The sequence below is a fragment of the Chelonia mydas genome, chromosome 18 (genome assembly GCF_015237465.2).
Source record: "Chelonia mydas isolate rCheMyd1 chromosome 18, rCheMyd1.pri.v2, whole genome shotgun sequence".
Classification (NCBI taxonomy): domain Eukaryota; kingdom Metazoa; phylum Chordata; order Testudines; family Cheloniidae; genus Chelonia; species Chelonia mydas.
The window spans coordinates 10,497,157-10,520,692 of NC_051258.2; the positions used below are offsets into that span (position 1 = coordinate 10,497,157).

Below are 23,536 nucleotides of genomic sequence, written 5' to 3' on the forward strand. Positions count from 1 at the left end.
CCAAGGTATAATCCGGACTGATGAACAGCTGTGTTCCTCAGTTCTCCAACCTGGGGTGCTTTTTGCACTGATTTGCTGTGAGAGCAACCACTCCTGGTCTTCTCACACACAGCCTCCAGCATGTAAATTACTCCCAGAGACACAGTTTGAGTGCTATGGCCAGCCACTCATGTGTTAAACGAGCAAACTGCCAGTCCCAGACTTTCTCCGAGAAATACACGTTTTTTGAACTGCCCAGGCCTCTCCTAGCTTCTGCTAGAGCTAGAGAATTAAAGGCCCAGTCTTGCTCCTAATTGAAGTCAACAGGAGTTTTGCCACTGAGTTACGTGAAAATGGAATCAGGCCCTTGATAGTTATACAGAAGGACACTTGTGAGATCATAGTGCCACTGAGACATGTTTCAAAGGGAAAATGTGAACTCAAGGGGAAACGAAATCAAGAAACACAAAAAAGGTCATTTTAATCAGTTCTTGATTTATCCAGTTGTGACAGCAGTACTTCATGGAGAACACCTCAACTTGGCAAGAGCTTTTTTTTTTTTCCCTAAAGAGGTTTAATTTTAATCAGTGACCTGGATTGCCCATAGCAGGGCACCCTGCATGATGTAAAAAGCGAGTGCTACTTGTCATAAGAATTTTCCAATTTGTAACAGCTCTGGTCTGTGTCCAAAGGGCTTTTTCAGATCTTCTGACCACATATTATTTGATAATGTATAGTTGTTTCAAAATAATGCTTCTAAAGCAAAGTTCTCAAAAGAAGCAAACTGAAAAGGCAGAAAAGCTCACCTTCTTCTGATCATGCTTCTCCGTTTTCCCCTCCTTTTCTTTGAGAAAGTTTGTGACATTTTGCTACTGTGCGTGCAAGGGCAGACCACTATCCCTGTTCTGGGACCCATTGAAAACAAAAGGGCTGTACACATGTGCACGGTTCCACCCACATATATGTCGCTACAGGATCAGGACTTTGCTGCGCATTTTGAACATACTTCCTGAGCCTATTTATAGTGCAGCTGTACAATGCAAAATGGCACCCTTTTACTCAAGTGGCTTGTATTCAGAGGCACATCGACTCTAGTGAGGAACAAGTTTTAACTGCTTTTTATTTCTAAAAGCCTGCACACCTGAGAAGGAGCTGGATTCTGTGACTGTTTTCACTGCAGTTACACTCCCATGAAGTCCTCTCGAGTCAGACGAACTTGAGTGAGAGCAGTCACGCTGCAAAATAATGCTGCAGAGTTATATTAGCAGCTGATGAGCTGCACTAACTTGAGTAGTAGCCTATGCCCCCCGACAGTGAGTTGAAGCATCACCACACTTAAGGGTTTTTGTGTGTGGACAGGACTCCAGTTATAACTAGTGTTTTGCCCCTAACTCATGTTAACTCAGCTGTAAAGACAAGCCCTAAGTATCAACCACAGAATTGTGTACTATGTTTCAATCATTCACACCTGTGTAAACTTGCTGAAAGCAATTTGGATGAACTGGTATAACTGAGGGGGGGATAATTTAGCCTGCAGAATGTTTATTGCTGCTGATGATGTTCCAGAAAGAAACAGCTCAGCTTGACTGTTTGAACCCAGTTTGATTTTTGCAAGGGGCTCAAAAATCTCTCGTAAAATAAGCAAATGTGACGTGCAGTCACTGAAAGACAATAACATGAAATTCCAGAATACCACTTTTCGTCATCTTTTGGTGTAGAATGGTATTTTAAAAGATGCTGTCAGGATAAGAATATATTTAAAATTTTCTATAACACCCGAGATTTTTAAAGTGGAAAGAATTTTACAATCTAATATGCCTCGCCTCGTTTCTTTATTGTTTTACTTTTTGCACTGCATTCATTCTGGGGAAAACAGACTAGTTACTTAATTTTTATTGTCAATCTGCCTGCCTCACGTTCTGCACTTGCACAAAGCAGTTGTGTTTGTGTTGCAAATGCTGCAGGGGAAGCTTAAACCCATACCAAACATAATCCAAATTTTCACTGACATTGAAAAAGAAATTATGAAAACACTTCTGTTTAAATATCTAAACCTGTTTGCTGGCTTTGGGGTTTTTTTGGTTGGTTGGTTGGTTTATTTTACTCCAAATCTAAATTTTGGGCTTAATTTTAACAGGGTAAAAAAGCAAATCATAAAATAATACTTGACTCTTCTTCCAGTATTCCCTAGCATGCTCAAACTGTAGACACATATGTGAGATAAATATCCACTGACTAGAGTACTTCCATTGACATCAAAGGCAGGGCACGTACTGTAAATCACAGCTGAATTTAGCCCTTTGACTCAAATGCATGAATAATGTCGGCCGATGTTTTCATTTTTTTTTTTTTACTTTTTTAAACACACACTTTTGTATCTATATCAATATACAGAGAGATTTATATATAAATATAATAAAGTACATAAAAACTCCTCCTCCCTTGAATAAACTGTCATTTATTTTCCCTTCGTTTTTAGCACCGCCCCTGATTTCCGCACCAGGAGGTGGCTACATTTGTTACCAACCCAGAGACTGAGTCCTCCTTGTTCAAACCAGACACTAGGCCCTCTGTGTAATTTCTTTTTCCCCTCCAGAATTGTCGGATGGAGACGAAAATTGCAATACCAGGTGGCCTCCGACCACTCACTTTCTAAAAATATCGCTGTAATAACACAGAGGTGCTAAATGCTGCCAAGTGGCAAAAGAAGCTCTCTGAACTGCGACTTGTTTCATATGCTTTTAGGTTAGGGCTGCCATCTCATTTTTAAAATCTAGACTGTACTTTCCCTCAGTTAGAAAGTTTAGATTTTCATCTCTCCCAAATAACCTCCCCGGAGCGTATTGTGTCGTATGATGGCCTACTTCATGTGAGGTAATCTGGCGTTTAAGGATGAGGATTGTGAAGGTTTCTCTTTAAATTCTACATTCTTTCTGAAAAAAGAAAAGGAGTACTTGTGGCACCTTAGAGACTAACCAATTTATTTGAGCATGAGCTTTCGTGAGCTACAGCTCACTTCACGAAAGCTCATGCTCAAATAAATTGGTTAGTCTCTAAGGTGCCACAAGTACTCCTTTTCTTTTTGCGAATACAGACTAACACGGCTGTTACTCTGAATTCTTTCTGAAGGCACTTGTGGTCTAATGGACCAAGATGGGGGCTGAGATTCAGGACTGCTGCGTTCCGTTCCTGATAGCCTAGGCTTTATGATCTTGAGCAAGTCACACAGCCAACGTTTTCAGATGTGGGAGCCTCAAATTAGGTATTAAATCCACATGTAAGCACTTAAATACGGGTGGTCTTATTTTCAGAAGTGGTGAGCACCACGTTCCCATTGGCATCAGTCCACTTTGTCAAAACGCGCAAAAGGGTATGTCTACACAGCCAACTGGAGCAAGCTTCCCAATCCAGATTGACAGACCGGGGCCTAGCAAGGCTAGGGCTAGTGCTCTAAAAATAGCTGTGTAGCGCCTGCTTTGAAGTTGGAGCTGGAGCTGGAGCTTGGGCTTTGAAGCCCATCTCCTCCCTAGAGGGCATCGACCCTGGCTGGGGGGTTCACTCCACCATGCTGTGTAGACTTGCCCAGGGTGACTCAGGAGGCTAAATAAACCCCAATGATTTTTCAGTGAGTTTGAGAGGGGAAGGGATAGCTCAGTGAGGGTTGTGAGTTCAATCCTTGAGGGGGCCATTTAGGGATCTGGGGCAAAAATTGGGGATTGTCCTGCTTGGAGCAGGGGGTGGAACTAGAGGACCTCCTGAGGTCCCTTCCAACCCGGATCTTCTATGATTCAAATCCTTTCAGTGCTTTTGAAAAATCTAACCTAAGTACTTAAGTACATATTTTTTTCAAACCAGCCCACTTCAAAAGTAATTCAAATTGACAGTGTTTGTTCCCTTAATAAATGTAAATCTGAAAGTGTCCCCTAACAGTTCAAAAATTCACTGCTCCAGATCAGTCATTTCCATTTTCTTTTTGACCGCTAGATGGCTTCCCAGTATAACAGATAAAGAAAGATGAACTTCATATGAATTAGTTTGTGGACTTACTGTGGTAAAGCCTTTACTTTTACCTTTTTCATCACTGGTTTACACAAAATATGCAATCATACAAATGTCATTTTAAAAAGCAGCTTTTTCCAAAGTCGTTGAATCAAAGACACCATTGATAAAAATAGCAGGGCGGGAAATGGCATCCTTTGTTTTTAGCTCCGCATGAATGAGATGGCAACTATCAGGGGGTAGCCGTGTTAGTCTGTATTATCCACAAAAACAAGGAGTCCGGTGGCACCTTAAAGACGAACAGATTTATTGGGGCATAAAAAACCCCACTAAGAGTTTTTTTACCCACAAAAGCTTATGCCCCAATAAATCTGTTCGTCTTTAAGGTGCCACTGGACAGCTCGTTGTTTATGAATGAGATGAGCATTCCTAACTGTAACCACAATTATTTGCTGTGTATATTTAGCGAATGTGCAGACAGACCCTCCTCAAGAGCATTTACACCATGGAACTGAATATAAAACAACCAAACACTTGCTTGACCAATGCAAAACAACCAAGTCAAGAGACCTGATTACAACACATTTGCCCCTTCACCCAGTTACAACATGGCTTTATCTTATTGACATGACCTAAATGTGTTGTAACCTTGCCCTGTACCTGGGCTAAAGCCTAGGACAAGCGAAGGGGAAATGAATGGGCAGAGTTTCAAAGGAGCTCCACTCCCCTTTAAGCACCTAAATGAAGTGGCCAAAAGCGACTCCCTTTGAGAGAAGCAGTCTCCCTGGCTCTTTCAATGCTTGGCTTCTCCCAGTTCTCATTGACTCCTGTGATGTGAACAGGGTCCACTAGGAACTGGATTAAATCTTCCACATTAATTCCACACAGGCCATGCAGCAACCACCAAATGGTAACAGATTTCAGTCCCTAACCAGCGTGTGCTGCCTGGATTCAGACCAGGAGCCAAAGTGTGAAAGAGTCTATCCCCTTACCAACTTCCTAGCTTTGCCAGGGGATCCTCTACTCTTCGAGCCCACATTAAGCTGAAACTCTTAGGAACAGATGAGCCCCCTGGATTGACCCTTAACCCCAATTTCTCTTGCTTTTGTTGGACTCCAGTAAGATCCCTGCGTGTTATCCGAAATTTATTAACGTGGAGGAGGCGGTTAGCTGGCTCTCTCTGTTACAATGCTCTTCAATTACAGCGGCAAGCCCGACGTGGCATGCAGCAAGTCTAGGCTTGCAACCCAGAGAGTGTCTGTTTCAGTGTGTGTGAGAGTTTATGTGCAGTGGCTCAGAGATAGCTCTGGGGGGAGGGGAGAGCAAAGCCAGCCACTCAGAAACAGTAGTAAAATCTCCCCAACACTTTAACTGTCAATCAGGCTCAATGGGGTATAAACCCTCCCCGGCGCTGCAGCTGTGATAGGCAGAGAGAGCAATGGGGAGAAATGAATAAGACCCAGAGCTGAAACAGTGCACAGCCTAATTCCCTGTCTGTGATCACAGATCCTCCACGTGAAAGAAACAGGAGCGAGGCAGTTAATCAGCTCTGCCTTTTGCAACAAGGCTCAGAAGAGACTGCCTATAGATATTTATATAGATATTTAAGAAACCGACAGCCACCTTACACTGACTAGACCCTTTCTTAAAAAGAAAGTCCTGGCAAGCCTTAAGCAATTTCCTGAGTCTAAGAATAGTAATGGGCTGCCTGGAAGGCACTGCAAGCTGAAATTTGGAGACTTGGGTTGCTTCATTATTATTATTACTTTTTTTAAATAAAACCCTGCAATTTGGAAACTGGATTTTAATTTTGCACTTTTAAAGTGTAGGGGTTGGTGGGTTTTATTTTTTTCTTCCACCCCCCCTTCTCCCTCTCTCGCTCTTTTTAACTTAAACAAACTCTCTGTCCTCCAGTAGAAAAACATTTTACCTGCATGTGACAATCCCAAAGGGAGCTGAGCAGCGAGAGAGGGGAAGCAACTGTCTTCTGCACAATTTTACTCCGACCCCCCCCCCCTTTTTTTTTCTGGTGGGGGGGAAAGAAGGATCTTTCCCTTCCAAGGTTTTCTCTCCCCAGGGTTTTTGGAAGGGGGTTGAAGCCTGTTCCCCCGATTGGGGGGGGGGGGAGGAAGAGGGCGTGTTGCCCTTCAGACTCTCTTGCTTTGGTTTTGTGAAGGGCTGGAACAGTTTTTTTGGGGGGGGAGGGGGGGTTCGGGGGTCTTCCTGCCCTGCCCTGCCTGCATCAAGAGGATGGTTTGGAAATGGCTGGGCGCGTTGCTGCTTTTCCCGGTGCAGATGGTCTATTTGGTGGTAAAAGCGGCCGTGTGCATCCTGCTGCCGGCCAGGCTCCGGGACTTGTCCGGGGAGAGCGTGCTGATCACCGGAGGGGGCAGAGGCATCGGTCGCCACCTGGCCAGGGAGTTTGCTAAACGAGGAGCCAGAAAGGTGAGGACTGAGCTGGGGGGCAGCCCCCTCCCCCGGCCGCCACCTGCTGCTACCAGGTCTCCCTGCGGGGTGGCTGGGAGACATAGACCCTCAAAGGCCCCCCTCCCGATGGGGTGGGTGGGTGTGGGGCTCAGCAGCAGGGGGGAGGGCGGCTGCTTTGCAAACCCCCGTCATCCCAGCCTGCTGCCTTGGGTTGTGTGTGCTCAGCGCCTGCCCCCCGCCCTGGATCTGCCCCTGTCTGGACCCGGGTGCGGGATTTGCGCGGGGCAGGAACTGGAGCTGCGTTTTCTGTTTACACGGTTGTCGCCGCCGCTGGGGCTCCGAGCGCACGCGGAAGGGGTGGGCGTGGGGCCCGGTTCAGGGCTGGGCACGGGGGCACCCGCTGCCTGAGAGGCAGGGAATCAATGGGGCTGATCCCCCTCCCCTTACAGCCGTTTAGACGGGATCCTGGTCCGATTCCTAAGCGCCTGGAAAGAGGGCAGAGCCCGGCTTTTGGGGGGAGGGGCAGCCCTAAGCGGCCAGGTTCAGTTCACCGTGGTGGCTTTCCACTGAAAGTCAGTCCTTAAATACCCCCCCCCCCCGTTGTGCTGTTTGTTCCCCAGAATCATTGGAGCTGGGGGAAGTTAAGGGGGGGAGGAAGAGGGTAAGAATCTAACCTACAATATAGGGGTGCTGAGAGCCATTGAACCAAACTGTAAACCCTGCATAGGATGGAAACCACTTCAAGCCAGGCGGTGCGGTAGCACCCCTAGTTCCAGCACCTATGTTGGGATGTGAGGCTGATCGCCTTTTTCCCCTTGAAAAGAGCTGGGGGTAAGTCACTGAGTTACCCAGAGCAATCACATAGGAACCTCCGTTTTGGCCCTGGTGAGTCCAAAGGTGGGACTTGGGAAAGCAAACGCCACAACATGGCTTAGAGAAAAGGAAAAGGAGTATTTGTGGCACCTTAAAGACTAACAAATTTATTTGAGCATAAGCTTTCATGAGCTACAGCTCACTTAGAATCATAGAATACCAGGATTGGAAGGGACTTCAGGAGGTCACCTAGTCCAACCCCCTGCTCAAAGCAGGACCAAGCCCCCATTTTTGCCCCAGATCCCAAATGGCCCCCTCAAGGATTGAACTCACAACCCTGGGTTTAGCAGGCCACTGCTCAAACCACTGAGCTATCCCTACTCCGGGATGCATAGTGTAGGTCACAAACACTTATGCTCAAATAAATTTGTTAGTCACTAAAGTGCCACAAGTACTCCTTTTCTTTTTGTGGATACAGACTAACACGGCTGCTACTCTGAAACATGGCTTAGATAGGTTTACACTTTAGCTGCTGTGAAGGGGCTGGCGGGAATCCCCCACTGTCAGCTCCTAGGAGACAATCGCATAGTGCATGGAGCTGGAGTAAATACCTATTCAAAGTAAATCCTGTATGCAACTTGCAGGGTGTATGTGAAACCGTTTGCCAAGATTCACCTGTCTACAGATTAGACTTTGTGTGTGGCATTGAGATTTACCTGCATCTAGCTTTGAGGAGTATGTGGCTTGAGGTATGCCTGGCGTACAGTTTTGGGTTTTGTATGTGTTTGAGTTTAAACCCTGGATTGAGATTTACAATTCCTTGGAGGCTGAACACACAAGTCATTGAACTTTGGACCTAGACAGTCTGCTGACAGTGTACTTTCATCATCTATTAAAATACCATGATTCCTGACTTATTTATTTTGTCAGACTGGGGCTGCGCTATGAAAGTATCACCATTTCTGTAACTAGTTTTATTAGCTATTTAGCTGCAGCCCTGTTAGAACAATGGTAATAAGCCCCAATAAAATAATTGACATGGTGTGGAGGGAGAGGGAGCTGTTTTCACCAGGGGCGTAGAGCTGAAAACAAAATAATTGTCATCTGTTTCACAATACATTGCATTTGTATATTATGTCATATAGAGAATCCATAAAATGTCTCAGAGAGAGGGGTAAACCTAACTAGAAGGTGATAAAGTATTGGAGGTTTAATACTTTCTGTGAAAATATGCCCATGTTATCATTTATGTGGTGCTACATGGACAGAGAGTACGTTCTGGCTTTGCTCTCCATGTCTTCTGTTGTCTTTTCTGGCTATCATCTGTCTCAGGAACTGTCTTCACTGAGAACCTTGGGCAAATGTCACCATTTCTATCCCATTAAGTCTGATGGAGTTGCACTGAGCACGATTTGGCTCCTTCGTGTAACAGATGGTGGTCTGTATATAAAGCAGGAATTCTTGGGGTGGAACTTGACTCATAAAACCCAACGGTATTCCTCCTCAGTATTTGTTTAGGGAAAGTTTTCATAACTTCCACTGTCTTGCCCTGAGATTTAACTGGTCTCCCTTTTACTTCAAAAGCTGACTTCCTCTGTGTGATGCAGTGTCTTCGTAAAGGAATCAACCCATCTCTAATGTAGCAGTCTCCTTAATTTTGTGTTTCAGTTGTAAACAACTGGAAAGAATTGCAAAAAAAAGTTTTTAAAAAAATTTAAATTCCATATTCTAGTATGTTGCCAAGAGACACACAGGAGTTAAATATTCTGTTGTCCTGCTGTTCCTCTCCCATTCGAGTTAATTACTTCAGATAATTGTGTCTACTCTGGAACTATCTGTTATAGTTGGTTTTCCACTGTTGATCCTGTTTGTCTGATAGCAAGTTTTACAAACTCCGGCTCTTATCCCTGGTATGAAATTCTGAGGTCACAAACATTGCTGGGTGATGGGGAGAGGAAGCTGAGATTAAAAATCCGGTTCTAATTGTGGATGCACAGTACGCCTTGACAGAGCCATCGCTGCGCCTGCGCACACAGGCATAGTGGTGGAGTTTTGGAGGTAGGCGGCGATATACAACCGTGTATTTGAGATTAGAATCTTCCTACAGAGGGGTTAGTTGTTATTGCTAGTGTATGAAGTCACTCCTGATAATTAAATGGGGGTTGGCTTTCACCTGAGATCCTATCCCTCTTATCATGGCCTGTTGGTGGGTTTTTTTAAGCATATGCAAGATATGGCTAAACAGATTCTGTGAGACAGCAAGAGACTATCCCAAGTGCTGTATCTCACTGAGAATCAGTTTTAAAATATCTGAGATTTTGAAGATTCTTTAAACTCTAAAATATGGTGTATTTTCAGTTAAGATTGCAAAGGTGTCAGCAAATAAGGAGGGGGTGTGTGTATGTGTCTGTGTGTCGATGAATGCTGTGCTTGCGAAAAGAGCTGGATTGACAGCCCTGGAGACTGAAGTCCTCTATTGACAGGACAGAAGCATCATGGCCAGTGGTAGTGTGCAAGTTCCTTTCCCCACACTGTCCTGCCAATGTACTTCAAATCTGATCTGGATGTACCACCTCAAGGAGAGAGCATTTCCTCTTCTAGGGGTACTTTGTTTTCCATCTTCATTCATTCATTGGCCTTTTTGTTGAAGTTGCCAACGGGGGGACAAGTTAAGTGCCAGTTGCAACACTGGTTTTAGTTACGTGTCGGGAATACTTGTTAGCTAGGGTTTGACCACCAGCAACCTTCAGAAAGTAAGAGATTTGGGTTATTACTAGACCCAGGATGAATTCGCGCCAGGGATATACCATAGAGATGAAAGGCTCTATATGCCATTACTTGTTTCCTGAGACCTTTCAACTTCTCTGGAGAAAAGGTTTTCAAAACCTACATTTCAATAAGTAGCTGGACAGGTGTAAAGGGATGTAGAATTGAAAGATGTTTAGCAGCACCTCTGGCAGAAGTGTACAAATCTAGTGTATATAAAGAGAGTGATTTGCAGAAGAAACTGGATGTGTTCGTGTCTTATCTCGGGTGAACAGCAACCCACTGCTTTTGAACATACTCTTGTGAATTTCCTCTGGAAGGATTCAAATGCTCTGGTTCAAAATAAACCACTATCCCCCCCCGCCAGTGATGTGTCCAGTTTCAGAACTGCTGATTGCGAAGGTCAGCTCAGTCATATTGCGGTTTATATTACTACCGTTCAAGTACTGAAAAAGGAGAGGGGGACCTTTTTTCTTTACTTTTGGCTGATTATTGGTTGATTGAGTGATTAGAAAATCCCAAAGGCTTGGCATGATGTTGTCTGTAACTGTTACAACTTTTTACTCCAGTTTTATGTTAATTTGAGCATTAGCTCACAATGTGGCTTGCGGTCTTGTGCCATAATCTCACACATAGGTTGTGTAGTGGGACACGCAGCTTGTCATCATGGGCCTTTAGCCAAAAGGAACAGCATAGATCTGCATTATTTAAAAACAAAAAAACCCTTTATAAGTGATTTCAGTGTTGGATCTGTGATGGTGTGTCTTTATGGGGCCGTACTATGAAAATACAGTTGCGATTGACCAGCACTCCTTTTCATAACTCTGTTTGTAAGAGACGTGTTATTGACTTAACGTTGGAAATTCTGGACCCTGGGCATCAGGAGTCCTGACCAAGAAAGTAGATTGAGTGAAATCAGTGAATGTATAAGGGGCTGAATGACTGAATATGATTCATTCATTGATGGTTACATTTGGAGGGTACTGCTTGGATCGTCTAGTCTAACTCACTGCATCCTGCAGGATTTTCTATTATACTAGTGTGGTCAAAAATCTGTCAACCCCCTCCCCCCCTTTTTTTTTTAATATAATCCCCAGTGATGGAGTCTTGGTTACCACATCAAGCCATCTGTTCCATTGTCAAATCACCCTTTTAAGGCAGTTTTCTTGATGTCTCACTTCTCCGTTACTAATTTTTATTTACTTTATTGATAGTTTTGTTTATTTAGACTGAGCCATGACTAAACAAAGAGTTGTTCTGACCGGACACATCCTGTAATGTTTGTCGTTGCCAGAATGTAATAAAGCTAACAAAAAAGCCTGTATAATTACTGCATAGAGATCACCCCTTTGCTCCGACCTCTGGACTGAATTTTGGGTTCCAAACATATCAATCTGAATTTTGCAGTGCATCTTGGGCTATCCTCTGCTGGAAGCTGGACAAAATTGATTTTCATTGGGCACTGCATTGACGTGCATGAAATTTGGGCTCAGAAATGATCCAGGGGCATTCCCCCAAAGCATTCCTACAGGTGACCTTAATTATAGCACTGTTCTCCTGTTGCCTTTTTTTGTTCGTCCCATCGGTTCTTATCTGTACTAGGTGTGCCCAGTTGGCAACAGTAGCTGATGTAGATTGGACCGGTGGTGGCTTCTAAGCTGTCAATGTTGTTCTTGGTGCTAGAGAGCTCCCCAGACTATCAGATAGTAACTCAGGGTGGCCTTGAGCTTGTGTTAATGCAAGCCTGATGCCACAAGGTGCTGCACACCTCCCCAAAGATGTTGAACACCCTCAACTCCCATTAACTTAAGAACGGCCACACTGGGTCAGACCAAAGGTCCATCTAGCCCAGTATCCTGTCTTCCGACAGTGGCCAATGCCAAGTGCCACAGAGGGAATGAACAGAACAGGTAATCGTCCAGTGATCCATCCCCTGTTGCCCATTTCCAGCTTCTGGCAAACAGAGGCTCGGGACACCATCCCTGCCCATCCTGGCTAATAGCCATTGATGGACCTATCCTCCATAAACTTAACTAGTTCTTTTTTGAACCTTTTAATGGGTGTTATGGGAACTCTCCACTTTTGTAAGTTAAGGCCTCAAGTGTGCATTGGAATGTCTCCCCCTTGGCCTGTTACACCTTCTGGATGGCCACTTCCCTGCACTAGCAGAGACAAGATGATTAAAGGGAATTACCCGCTTGTGGTATGAAAATAAGGCAGGCAGACTGGACAGAAAGGAGCCAGTGCTTGATGGCGAGAATCTCCTATTGCCAATAAAAACGACAAAGAGAGAATTCCCCTGTCAGGCTGAATGTGTTGTTTTATGGCCATGACCTCACTCTGTCAGCACTTGAATCTAGACAGTTATGTCACAAAGTCTGCAAAATACTATTAACCAGGATGACGACATGGTGGGCAGCTGTAAAATGCCGCCCTGATAATAACACAGTAATTATTTTGGGATGGTGAACAAAATTCCCTGCAAGTATTACTTGAGAAGTTTTGCTTTGAAAACTGAACACGGCTTTTGGTTTGGCTCATATTTCCTCCACCTAAAGGCTTGTTGGGTTTTTTCCCCCTCCCCCCAGCCTAAAACCAAAGAACAAAATCCCATGTGGCTTTATTCAAGCAAAATGTCCAGGGTCAAATCCTAAAGTCCTTCCTAATGTAGACAAACTCCCATTGGGTCAAATCCTGTTTGGTGATGAGTACATGCAACTTCCATCTACATCAATGCTGCAAATCCTGAACTCCTTACTCTGTTTCAGCTAAGAACTTACTCAGTCCTTATTCAAACAAGGTTCCAGGGAAGTCAGTGAGAATAAGGATGGAGGAAGGACTCAGGTTTCGCCCCAAATTGCAGACCTTGAGTACTTCTCATGATCCCTCCACAGTAATCATGTGGATTGTATCTATGGCCCTTGAATGTTTGACTCTGGCCTTTGTTAATCATGTTTAGATGTTGTTTTCCCTTTTGTATATATGTGTGTAGATAGTTGCATACATTTTTGAGGTGTTTTTGCCCAGTTCTATATATTAAAAGATCAACTGCATTATGGCAACTGATGGACTTACAAATGAAACTGAGGCCTTGAAGTGCTGACATACTACCGAGTCTGAAATTCAAAGAAAGACTTATCCACTGCTCTGATGTGCCCTTTTTAGAAAGAGACTCAATAATCCATTTCGGAATGCACTGCTGAAGACTCTGAATGCCCTGCTATTTTGTGTTTGAAAACTCTCTTCTGTGTAAAGCACCTGCCATCGGATACTTAATTTATAGGAATTTAAATCTGCCACATAAGTCCAAACAAGACACACCTCTAGGGCAGAAACATTCTTCAGAGGAAGACATTTCTAATACCCACAAGATGACAAAGGAGTGAAATTTGTGATATGGTGGATTTTGACTTTCATCCTGAATGGGTATGATCCTGTATTGGCAGGGCTGACCTAGCATATCCAAAGTAAATTCATTGTATTGCCTTTTGTTTCAAATTAGATTTTAAGATCTTCAGGATAGGGTTCATGTCTACCTATGTGTTTGTAAAGCCAGGGCAATTTGATCCTGGTCATCACTGGGGCCATCGAATACAATCACAATACAAATAACAAACCAGACTCTGACATGTAGTTTGATTATAAATGTACCGTGGCTTCTAGTCTACGTTGACTTCAAAACAATGAAAGTGCCAGACTTAACCTCCTCAAGAGCAGGTGAATTCCAGTGTAAGGATAAGAGGTGGTTTCCTATCCAAGGACCTTCAGAACAGAGGAGTTGATCTTACTTGCACCATAATTCACCACTGTATTTGTTTTAGGTCATGTGATCCGGCACGATGAAATCATAAATCCTTTCAGAACATGGTTTACAAAAGAAACTGACACACTCCCAATCTCCTTTTTCCAGGGCCAGCTGTGGTAGGCAAGAAGTATTGTGCAAATAAGCATTCAGTTGGCTTTATGTACAATGTTTTGAACTCTCAGTATAAAACTAAAGGAGTACTTGTGGCACCTTAGAGACTAACCAATTTATTTGAGCATAAGCTTTCGTGAGCTACAGCTCACTTCAGTGAGCTGTAGCTCACGAAAGCTTATGCTCAAATAAATTGGTTAGTCTCTAAGGTGCCACAAGTACTCCTTTTCTTTTTGCGAATACAGACTAACACGGCTGTTACTCTGAAACCTGTCAGTATAAAACTAGCACGTTATAGGGTTTGGATTTTGGATCAAAATGTATGAATATGAATGTATGTACTGAAGCTCCTTGGTACTGTGTAGAGACATCAAAATGACAGCAGGTCAGAGACTATCTACCCATAGGTCGTCATCTGAGGTTTCCAAAATGAGTGGTTTAGTTACCTAACAATACTGAAGCCAGACATACTGAAGCTACGATTTGACCTGTCGCAAAAAGGGAAGCAGATGTGCTTGTCTGAGGGGACTTTTTGCAGAGAAGGAAGTTATTTAACACGGTGCAGATATCTGGGTACATTGAGGACATTTGTCTCTGTTGGATAAATATCACTTTGTAGCTCGTGAAACTCCTGTTCTGTGAACGCTTAGAGCTTGCATACACTGTATTGGAGGCATGATATACCCACCCTAGCTTTAATTTAGCTAGTACGAATACCAGTAGCAGTGAAGTCGGGGATTGAGTGGGGGCTGTACAAGCCCACCAGAGATTTAGTTGGGTGGCTAGCCTGTGCTGAAGGCAGTGCTGCCCCAGGGCTTCGCTGCTGTTTACAGAATCATAGAATATCAGGGTTGGAAGGGACCTCAGGAGGTCATCTAGTCCAACCCCCTGCTCAAAGCGGGACCAAGCCCCAATTTTTGCCCCAGATCCCTAAATGGTTCCCTCAAGGATTGAACTGGCAGCCCTGGGTTTAACAGGCCAATGCTCAAACCACTGAGCTATCCCTTCCCCCTTGTTAAAGTTAAAGCTTAAGCTAGCTCCAGTATGTCAGCACATGCTGCAGTCACGCCTCCAGTTGCAGTGTAGACTTATCTTTAGATACTACAGCACTGGAACTGGATGGTTTCAGGGTTTTGTGTGTGACGGAATTGCACCCCTGTATTCACACCCTACAAACTATTATAATAATCTTTTGTACAAAATATGCCTTGCAAGGTATCATTTAAAAACTAATAACTCACCGGTCAATAATATCATGATGAAAGGCATGTAGCAACATCATATTTAAAGTTATGAACATAAACTGAAATCACGACTGAAGTGTGTTTGCCAGGCAAGTCTAGGGAGTGGGTAAACCTGATTCTCAAAGACAAAGAACAAGCTGATGCCTCTTGCCAGGTGTCATCAAAGCCTGATGGGCAATCACCTATCAAGTGGCTATTCTTTGGCAAGGAAGGGGAACAGAAACAAACAGATCTGCATCTTAGCAGACAACAGCAGGAACCTCTTTCACCCTCAGACTCTTTGTCTTCATCCTTGCAGTGGGAATGAACTTTATCTAGGGGTAACCCTCAGGAAAATGCAATTTCAAAGAGTGACTGAACTATAAAAAAGAGGGGCAAAAACGCCCCAATTGATCTCTCTCCCAATCCATCTCTCTCTTTTCCACCTAAGACAAAAGAAACAGACTATGGAATTTGGGAACAGAGCCTGACCTGAAATTTGGTCAGCCCTGTATCTTGGAAAATGTGGTAAGAATTTCACCTTGAACCAAGTCTAGTTTAAGTTTAGAAAGCGTTTTATCTTTATTTCTCTTGCAACTATTTCTGACTTTAATGCCTTATACTTGTACTCAAAATATCTCTCTTTGTAGTTCAATAAACTTGTTTTATTCTTTAATAAAAATAATCCAATGTTGTCTTTAAACTGAATTGTGTGGGAAACTCCATTTATGGTAGCAAACTGTTGTATATAGATCCCCTTAGGGCCATAATGTATGTGGGCTGTCCAGGAGAGGGCTGGACAGTGCAGAACATATGTTTTTTTGAGGGAAATCCAGGACTGGGGATGTGTTGGGGTCACCCTGTAAGTCGTAACCAATGCTGCCGGAAGCCAGAGTGTAACTGGTGTTTGCTAACAGGCTGCTGGGGTCAGAGTTGCTGGACCAGGGCTGTGGCAATACGCAGACACTCAGGATGTGACCTGCATGCTGTTCGGCTGTTTGTGAGGTGACCAGGTTGAGTGCTACAGCAGCAAAGACACTGTGAGGCCCCCCAGGTTGTACAACCCCTCACCAGTGTGGATTATGCCCTGAAATGTCATAGGGGGTTAAAGCCTTTGACCTTGTGAGTAGCTGTTAGGTCTAGGTTAATAGTGACCAGAAATCCGTTACTCAGTGGCCTATGTGAGATGAGTTGGTAGGTCTCAGTCCAATTCTTAGTGGACATTTGTCCTCATTGTACAAAATACCCCATCAATTTGGAACTCTTGCTGAGAGCCTAACCTGTGAGAATGAGGTGTGATTGGGCCATGGTGTCTGATGTCCCTTGTCTGGGTCGATTGTCACAGTTAATGCACGTTCTCAGGGTAGTAGTGGGGAAGACTGCTTAGGCTGTACATGTTCTATGGCTAAGGACAGGACTTTGCTTCCCCCAGCTGTTATTCGGGCATGTTTCAGTGGCAATAAATGAAGTCTCGTTCATAGCAGGCGTGGCAACCAAACTGGATTTGAAATGGTGATTGGAGAACACTGAAGAACTGGCAATAATCTGTATTCCTATGGGTTAAAGGAGACGAGTAGCCAGCATTGGTTCTAGAGACGGATTTCTAGGAGTTGTCCAGACATGTTGTTTTACATTTCTTTCGTACCATTCTAAAGTGATGAATAAGCTTAATTATCGTCAGCCAACAAGGCATTTAATAAATAGACAATTACATTTATTTTTTGTCTCTCTCTTTCCATCCCCTTCTGTCCATTGTGCCTGCATTTTGCGTACCTGTTCCCATGATGACCGTGCAACCTATTTGCAAGCTGCAGGAGCTGAGGAGAGAGGGCTGGGGAAAACATTCTGCATTTTGAATTTTCTACGAGCATTTTCATGAAAAACATTTTTGACAGCAACAAAAATGAAAAACATCATCAAAAATGTTCAGGATTTTTCCATGAGCTCTTGTCGGGGGTGCTCAGCACCTTACAAGAGATACTGAGCACACTGTAATAGCCAATCAAGAATTTCCTCTTGTGTGTTGTACATGGAGGTTTGAGTGATTATTTGCCTCCTCAATCCCCTCTCAATGATTTCATCAAACAATTAACCTTCCTTGCTGGCTTTGTTGACCTACAGCTTCTCAGAGTGAATCTACCCCTTTATACAGACTCTTGAAAGGCGTCCTCTCTGTAAGGATTATGTAATCACAGCAATGTTATTTAACTGCTTCCTGCTGGCAGCTAACTTTCCTGTTGATTAAATATGGGCCAGAACCCTTGATCCAGGTCCCAGGAATGGATGGCATTTATTCTTCTGACCTGGACTGAGGCCATGGCCAGCAGCTTGAATAAAATGCGAAAAGACACCGTCTCTAGCTGGCAAGTGCAGCCAGTAATGTCAGATAGCCGACCCTGGGGTATCTGCGAAGCAGCGTTATGGCTGCTGCCTTTTTCAGTTTGTCCTTCAGGGCAGACCTGGCATTTGCAACCCCACATGATGATGTAAGGCGATAAATAGCGATGTCATGGTGGAGAAAATCACATCGCAACATGGCGGTGTCTTGCAACCATATCATATCGTGGTGTCGTAAAGATGTCAAAGGTTAGTCCATTACAGCAGCGCTGTAGTGAGGGGAAATCATGAGTTTCAGAAATTTCAGTGAGCTGCAGATCAGCGCTGTAAAACTGGATGTTCCTGTACAATTTGGAGAGCTTCACGCTGTTATCGGAGACCTTAGGTAGGTTTCAGCACAGATGAGGTATCTCATCGGGGTCGCAGCGAGGAAGAGGTGCTACACAGCCATGCTTTTTTTCAAACAAGAGAGGAGCTGGGTTTGATTTCAGTGTTGGTCCCTTCTTCTTTTTTTTTTTTCTTACTGGTTTCATCCATCCCTGTTTCACCTGTGTGGTGCCATCCTCTATAAAGACTTGGAAACTTGCCTCAGTCTGTGTACATTGCACTCACATCTCGAGTCTGGCGCAGGCTAGGGAAAAGTTGACTCAGACTGGCAGAACTCTTTACCCCTGAAGCACTAAAATATATACATGGCTTTTACTGCACTATAAAATGAGTTGAATATGCTGTTGAGCTAGTGCCTAATTAGTCTGGCACAGCAATTTGCTTTAGGAGAGAAATGCATTCAGGGTGTCCGGTCAAAGGATTGCAACTGAAAAGTCCAGAAGGGATAAAGAGTTCAATATCCTTTTTGGTTGTTGTTTTTGTTCTTTTCTATGTGGATGCTGGCGAGCAGAAGATACAAGGACTGTTTTGTGCTGTACCCAAATGGCCTTTGTAGTGCTGCAGGGAAGGAAGGGGGGATGGGGTGACTTGGAAACACTAATGTAATTGTGAAAGGCAGGACTGAGGAAAGAGCCTTTTGAAATTATGAATAAAGCCAAGTGCTCGCCTTCATGGCCCTTGGCAATTCTGTTCCACCCGACGTCTTTGGTCTTGTTTCTGATCATGTCACCCCCTGCTGGACTTGCAGTGATGCTGCCTCTGAGTACCCATTCATCTGCTTCTTCCACAATCACTTTTATATTTTCTTCCACATACCCCTCACACGTGAACTACCTCCCTGAATTAGCCCATAAAGCCTCTGCGCTCTCCTTAAAATCCTTCCTTGGGATGTGCGTCTGCTGTGATACCTTCAACAAAATCAGCTCACAATGGCTAAGTCAGATAAGCAAACAAAACAAAACAAACCACCTGTGAAATGATTGAGAACCAACAAGTTGAGCACATGGCTGGCCTGTGATATATCACAAATATATTACTGTTCCCTGCATAGGTGCTGGAACTAGGGGTGCTGGGGGTGGGGGCTGCAGCACCCCCTGGCTTGAAGCTGTTTCCATCATATACAGGGTTTATAGTTTGATTCAATGGCTCTCAGCAGCACCCCCACAATAGAAATTGTCCCAGCACCCCTGGTCCCCCGCCTTCTCCATCCCTTCTTCCCTCACTTGTTGTGACTTGTCCAAAACTAGCTTATCAGTACATCAGGGCCAGGCAATGGGGTGAACATTTTAAATAATAGGAGCCTAAAGTTAGGCTCTTGAATTGATATTTCGGGATGTAAATAAGCGGCCTGGATTTTCAAAATGGCTGCGCATCCCTCCGCTCCTCTTGCTCTTTCTTCCTATATGTTTGTTCAGCACCTACCACAATGGGACTCCAATCCTGAGCAGAGCATTTGGAGGACCCCACGATACAGCTAATAATAATGAACAGTAGTAACCACAGGCCTTAGTGAAGTCTGTGGATAGACTCCGAACACAGTTCCTCAGAGGGTACCTGAAAAGAGAGCCTATTCAAAGACAGCACATCAGAATTCAAAGGCAATTTGACATATTCATGACCAGAGAATTTAGCCTTTTACAATATCCCTGTGAGGCAGGAAAGTATTGTTATAGGATGAAGAAACTGAGGCACGGGGTCTGATGAAAGCCACAGAGGGACTCATTTCCATTGCAGTGATTAAAGGAAGAACAAGAAATAGACAAGTGTTTATTACTAGCGCTCTCTCTCTTTGAATTTTGACACTTGAACGAAAAGTCTGCATCTTCTTAAGTCAACCCTTTGAAACTCTGGCTGTTGTTTCCTTTCAGAAGGTTGGTCGTGTTCTAGTTTTCTAAAATCTAGTGACTAGTATCAAGTTGTCTTTATTGTACATCTTTTACTTGTATTTCTAGACCAAATTAAACATACAAGTCTAGTCATTTTGGCTTTCAGTTTGGATGAAGTGTTTAGGCCGAGGATGCCAAACTGATAGGGGTAAGTCCTGAAAGCCAAAGAACAGTGACAGCTTCAGAGCTGACCCCCTGGGAGAACAAATGTGGATTTGTACTCCCGGGGCTTTATACCTTAGTGCTTGGCTGGAATATAAAGCAGAAGTTATTGGAGGGATGTTCTTAGTCTGGCTTGACCTCTCCTCTTCAAAGCATCGTGTCAGCACATTGAAGATTCGGACAAGTCAGACCCAGGCAGAGCCAGATCCACCAGCTGATAACGCTGACGCCAGCAGAGAAGGGTCAAATCCATGTAGTTTGACCTTTGTCCCAGCAGGGATTAAATTGATTCTAATTAATAGTCTTGAGAAGAGATGGCTTCCTTAGCAGAATTTGTAATGAATTTAAATTGCACCTTCTCATAGGTTAGCCGTGAATTGCACCTAATTAAGTAAGGGTCCTGCAGGCAGCCACCCTAACGTTGCTACCTTCTTAATTACAATTTATTTATGGTATTGCAACACTGTGCTAACCTGAGCGATTCACGCTTTTTAACTTTTCCTGAGCAAATGCCTAAGAACTTCACTGATGGCAAGAAAAAGACATTTGAAAACCGAAATGCTCTCGGTTACACGCACGAAGCGCTGCTAAGTCAGCTGAGTGGCACCTCTAGAGCTAAAAGCAGAATTCGGTTCTCACTCTGTCACCCGTGGCCGTTGTACATTTAAGGAGGGGCTGTGTGTTGAGGGGGTGTTAATATTGTATTGTGCTTTGTGGTGGTATAAACCTACTGCTCCGAAATGGATCTGGACTGTGACAGCCCTGTCAGCGGAAGCGTAGGCAGGGCTTATGGCAAGCTTAATGTCGTACTGTTTCTGTTTCAACCTTGACCTGGATGAGACCACCTGTGTAGGGATGTGAAGGAGGTAGTTTAGGCTCCATGGCCCATTCAGTCCATGATATCTCCCAGGCCAACATGGGGGGCCAATTAGCACCATTGTATCAGTATCTAATTTTGTTATATGCACATTTTCCCATAAGGTACTGGACTGAAACCATTAATTTATTTTACACAGTCTACTGAATACCAGCATCAGATGGTAACAACTTTCAAATTCTAGCAAAATTGCGTTTCAGAACTTATTGGGGTATCCTTCCTCAGCAGTGAAAAACAGTATTGCCAACCCTTGCTGTTCAGAAAACATGCATCAGTCCTCAAAACATCATGAGATTTAAAGTAAATTAATACAATTGGGCTCTTTTTATTGATCTTGTGGTTTCTGAACCTTTGGGGTACAGTTGGGTCACATTTCATTGTTTGCTAGCCCTCATAGCTGCAAAGAAATGTACTTTTAATTTAAACAAAAGACAAGATTCTCAGGTAATCATTTGACTCCAGGAGCTGGGGCTTTAAGAAAAACACCAAATCATAGAAGTGCAGGGCAGGAAGAGACCTGGAGAAGTCATCAAGTCCAGCCCCCTGCACTTGGCCAGGACCAAACAAACCTAGATTATCCCTGAGAGGTGTTTGTCCAACATGTTCTTAAAGAGCTTCAATAATGAGGATTCCATAATCTCCCTTGAAAACCTATTTCAGAGCTTAACTATCCTTACAGTGAGCAGGTTTTTCTTAATATCTCATTTAAATTTCCCTTGCTGGAAGTTAAGCCCATGACTTCTTGTCCTACCTTCAGTGGACATAGAGAACAATTGATCACCGTCCTCTTTACAGCAGCCCTTCACATATTCCCTCTCGGTCTTCTTTTCTCAAGACTGAACATGCCCAGTTTTGCTTAACTGTTCCTCACAGGCCAGGTTTTCTAAACCTTTTATCGTTTTTGCTGCTCTCCTCTGGCCTTTTTCTAATTTATCCAATCTTTCCTAAAGTGCGGAGCCCAGAATTGGACCCAATACCCTAGCTAGGGCCTCACCGTTGCTAACAGAGGGGGGCAGTGACCTCCCATGTCTTACATACGACACTCCTGTTAATACGACCCAGAATGATATTAATCTCTTTCCCAACTGCATCACATTGTTGATTCATATTCAATTGGTGGTCCACTAGAATCCCCAGATCCTTTTCAGCAATATTAGCATTTAGCCAGTTGTTCCCCATTTTACAGTTGTGCATTTGATGTTTTTTCCTTAATTGAAGTACTGTGAACTTGTCTCTACTGAATTTCAGCCTGTTGATTTCAAATCATTGCTCTAATTTGTTGAGGTCATTTTGAATTCTAATCCTGTCCTCTTAAGTGCTTGCAACCCCTCCAGCTTGGTGTCATTTGCACATTTTATAAGCATACCCTCCACTCCATTATCGAAGTCTTTCATGAAAATATTAAATATTACCAGACCCAGGACTGACCCCTCCAGACTGCCACTATAAAGGCCTTCCCAGTTTGACAGCAAACCATTGATAACAACTCTTCTGAGTCTTTCAACCAGCTGTGCACACATCTTGTAGTAATTTCATCTAGGCCACATTTCCGTAGCTTGCTTATGAGAATGTCATGAGAGGCGGTGTCAGAAACCTTAGCAAAATCAAGATAAATCATGTCTACTGCTTCCCCTATATCCGTGAGGCCAGAATTCCCGTCAAAGAAGGAAATTAGGTTGGTTTGGCATGATTTGTTTTTGACAAATCCATGCTTGCTATTCCTTATAACCTAGTATCCTTTAAGTGCTTACAAACTGATTGTTTAATAATTTGTTCCAGTATCTTTCTGGGTATCAATGTTAGGCTGACTAGTCTATAAATTCCTGGGTCCTCTCTGTTCCTCTTTTTAAAGATAGGTACTATGTTTACCCTTCTCCAGACATCTGGGACCTCACCTGTCCCCAATGAGTTCTCTAAGAGAATTGCTAACGGTTCTGAGATTACTTCATCTAGTTCTGTAAGTACCCTAGAATCAATTTCATCAGGCCCTGCTGATTTAAATACACCTAACTTAGTTAAATATTCGTTTAAAGTGTTCTTTCCTATTTTGGCTTGTGTTGCTTGTCATTAATATTAATTGTATTGAGTGTCTGGTCACATTCATCTTTTTAATGAAGACTGACATGAAATAGGCATTAAATACCTAAGCCTGAGAGCAGAGCACTCTCCGGTCGACCCCGGTACTCCAGATCTCCGAGAAGAGTAAGGGAAGTCGACCTGAGAGCGTCTCCTGTCGTCGCAGCGCAATGAAGACACCACGGTAAGTCGACCTAAACTATGTCGACTCCAGCTACATGAATAACATAGCTGGAGTAGCGTAATGTAGATCAGTTTACCCCCCTAGTGAAGACAAGCCCTTAGACGTCCTGATTTTTGTCCCTACATGCTTGTACTAGTCTTTTGTGTTCTTCCTTAGCAATTTGTCTATATTTCCACTTTTTGTAGATTTTCTTCTTCGTTTTCAGGTCCTTAAACAGCTCCTGATGGAGCTATCTTGGCCTCTTACCTATTCATGTTATCTTTCTTTCTCATCAGGATAGTTTGCAGTTGTGCCTTTAGTATTGACTCAAGGAGAAACTGTCAGCTCTCCTGAACTCCGTTTTTCCTTAGATTTTCTTCCAGTGAGACCTTACTTACCAGTTCTCTGAGTCTGCTAATGTCTGCTTTTTTGAAGGTGTCACAAGTACTCCTGTTCTTCTTACCACACAAGGTAAAATCATGAGATTTGGCAACATTGAGCATGAAGAGGGTGCACTATTCACCT

The 23,536-nt window shown here is 43.6% G+C and overlaps 1 protein-coding gene across 1 annotated transcript in view; it reads left to right on the forward strand.

The window, feature by feature from the left end:
- The first annotated feature begins 5,271 nt into the window (after positions 1-5,271).
- DHRS3 (dehydrogenase/reductase 3) overlaps positions 5,272-23,536 on the forward strand; it is a 41,146-nt gene continuing 22,881 nt past the window's right edge. Inside the window, exon 1 of the mRNA XM_007053687.4 lies at positions 5,272-6,423. Coding sequence (XP_007053749.2) covers positions 6,229-6,423 — 195 coding nt within the window. The 5' untranslated portion in view covers positions 5,272-6,228. The remainder of the gene's footprint in view (positions 6,424-23,536) is intronic.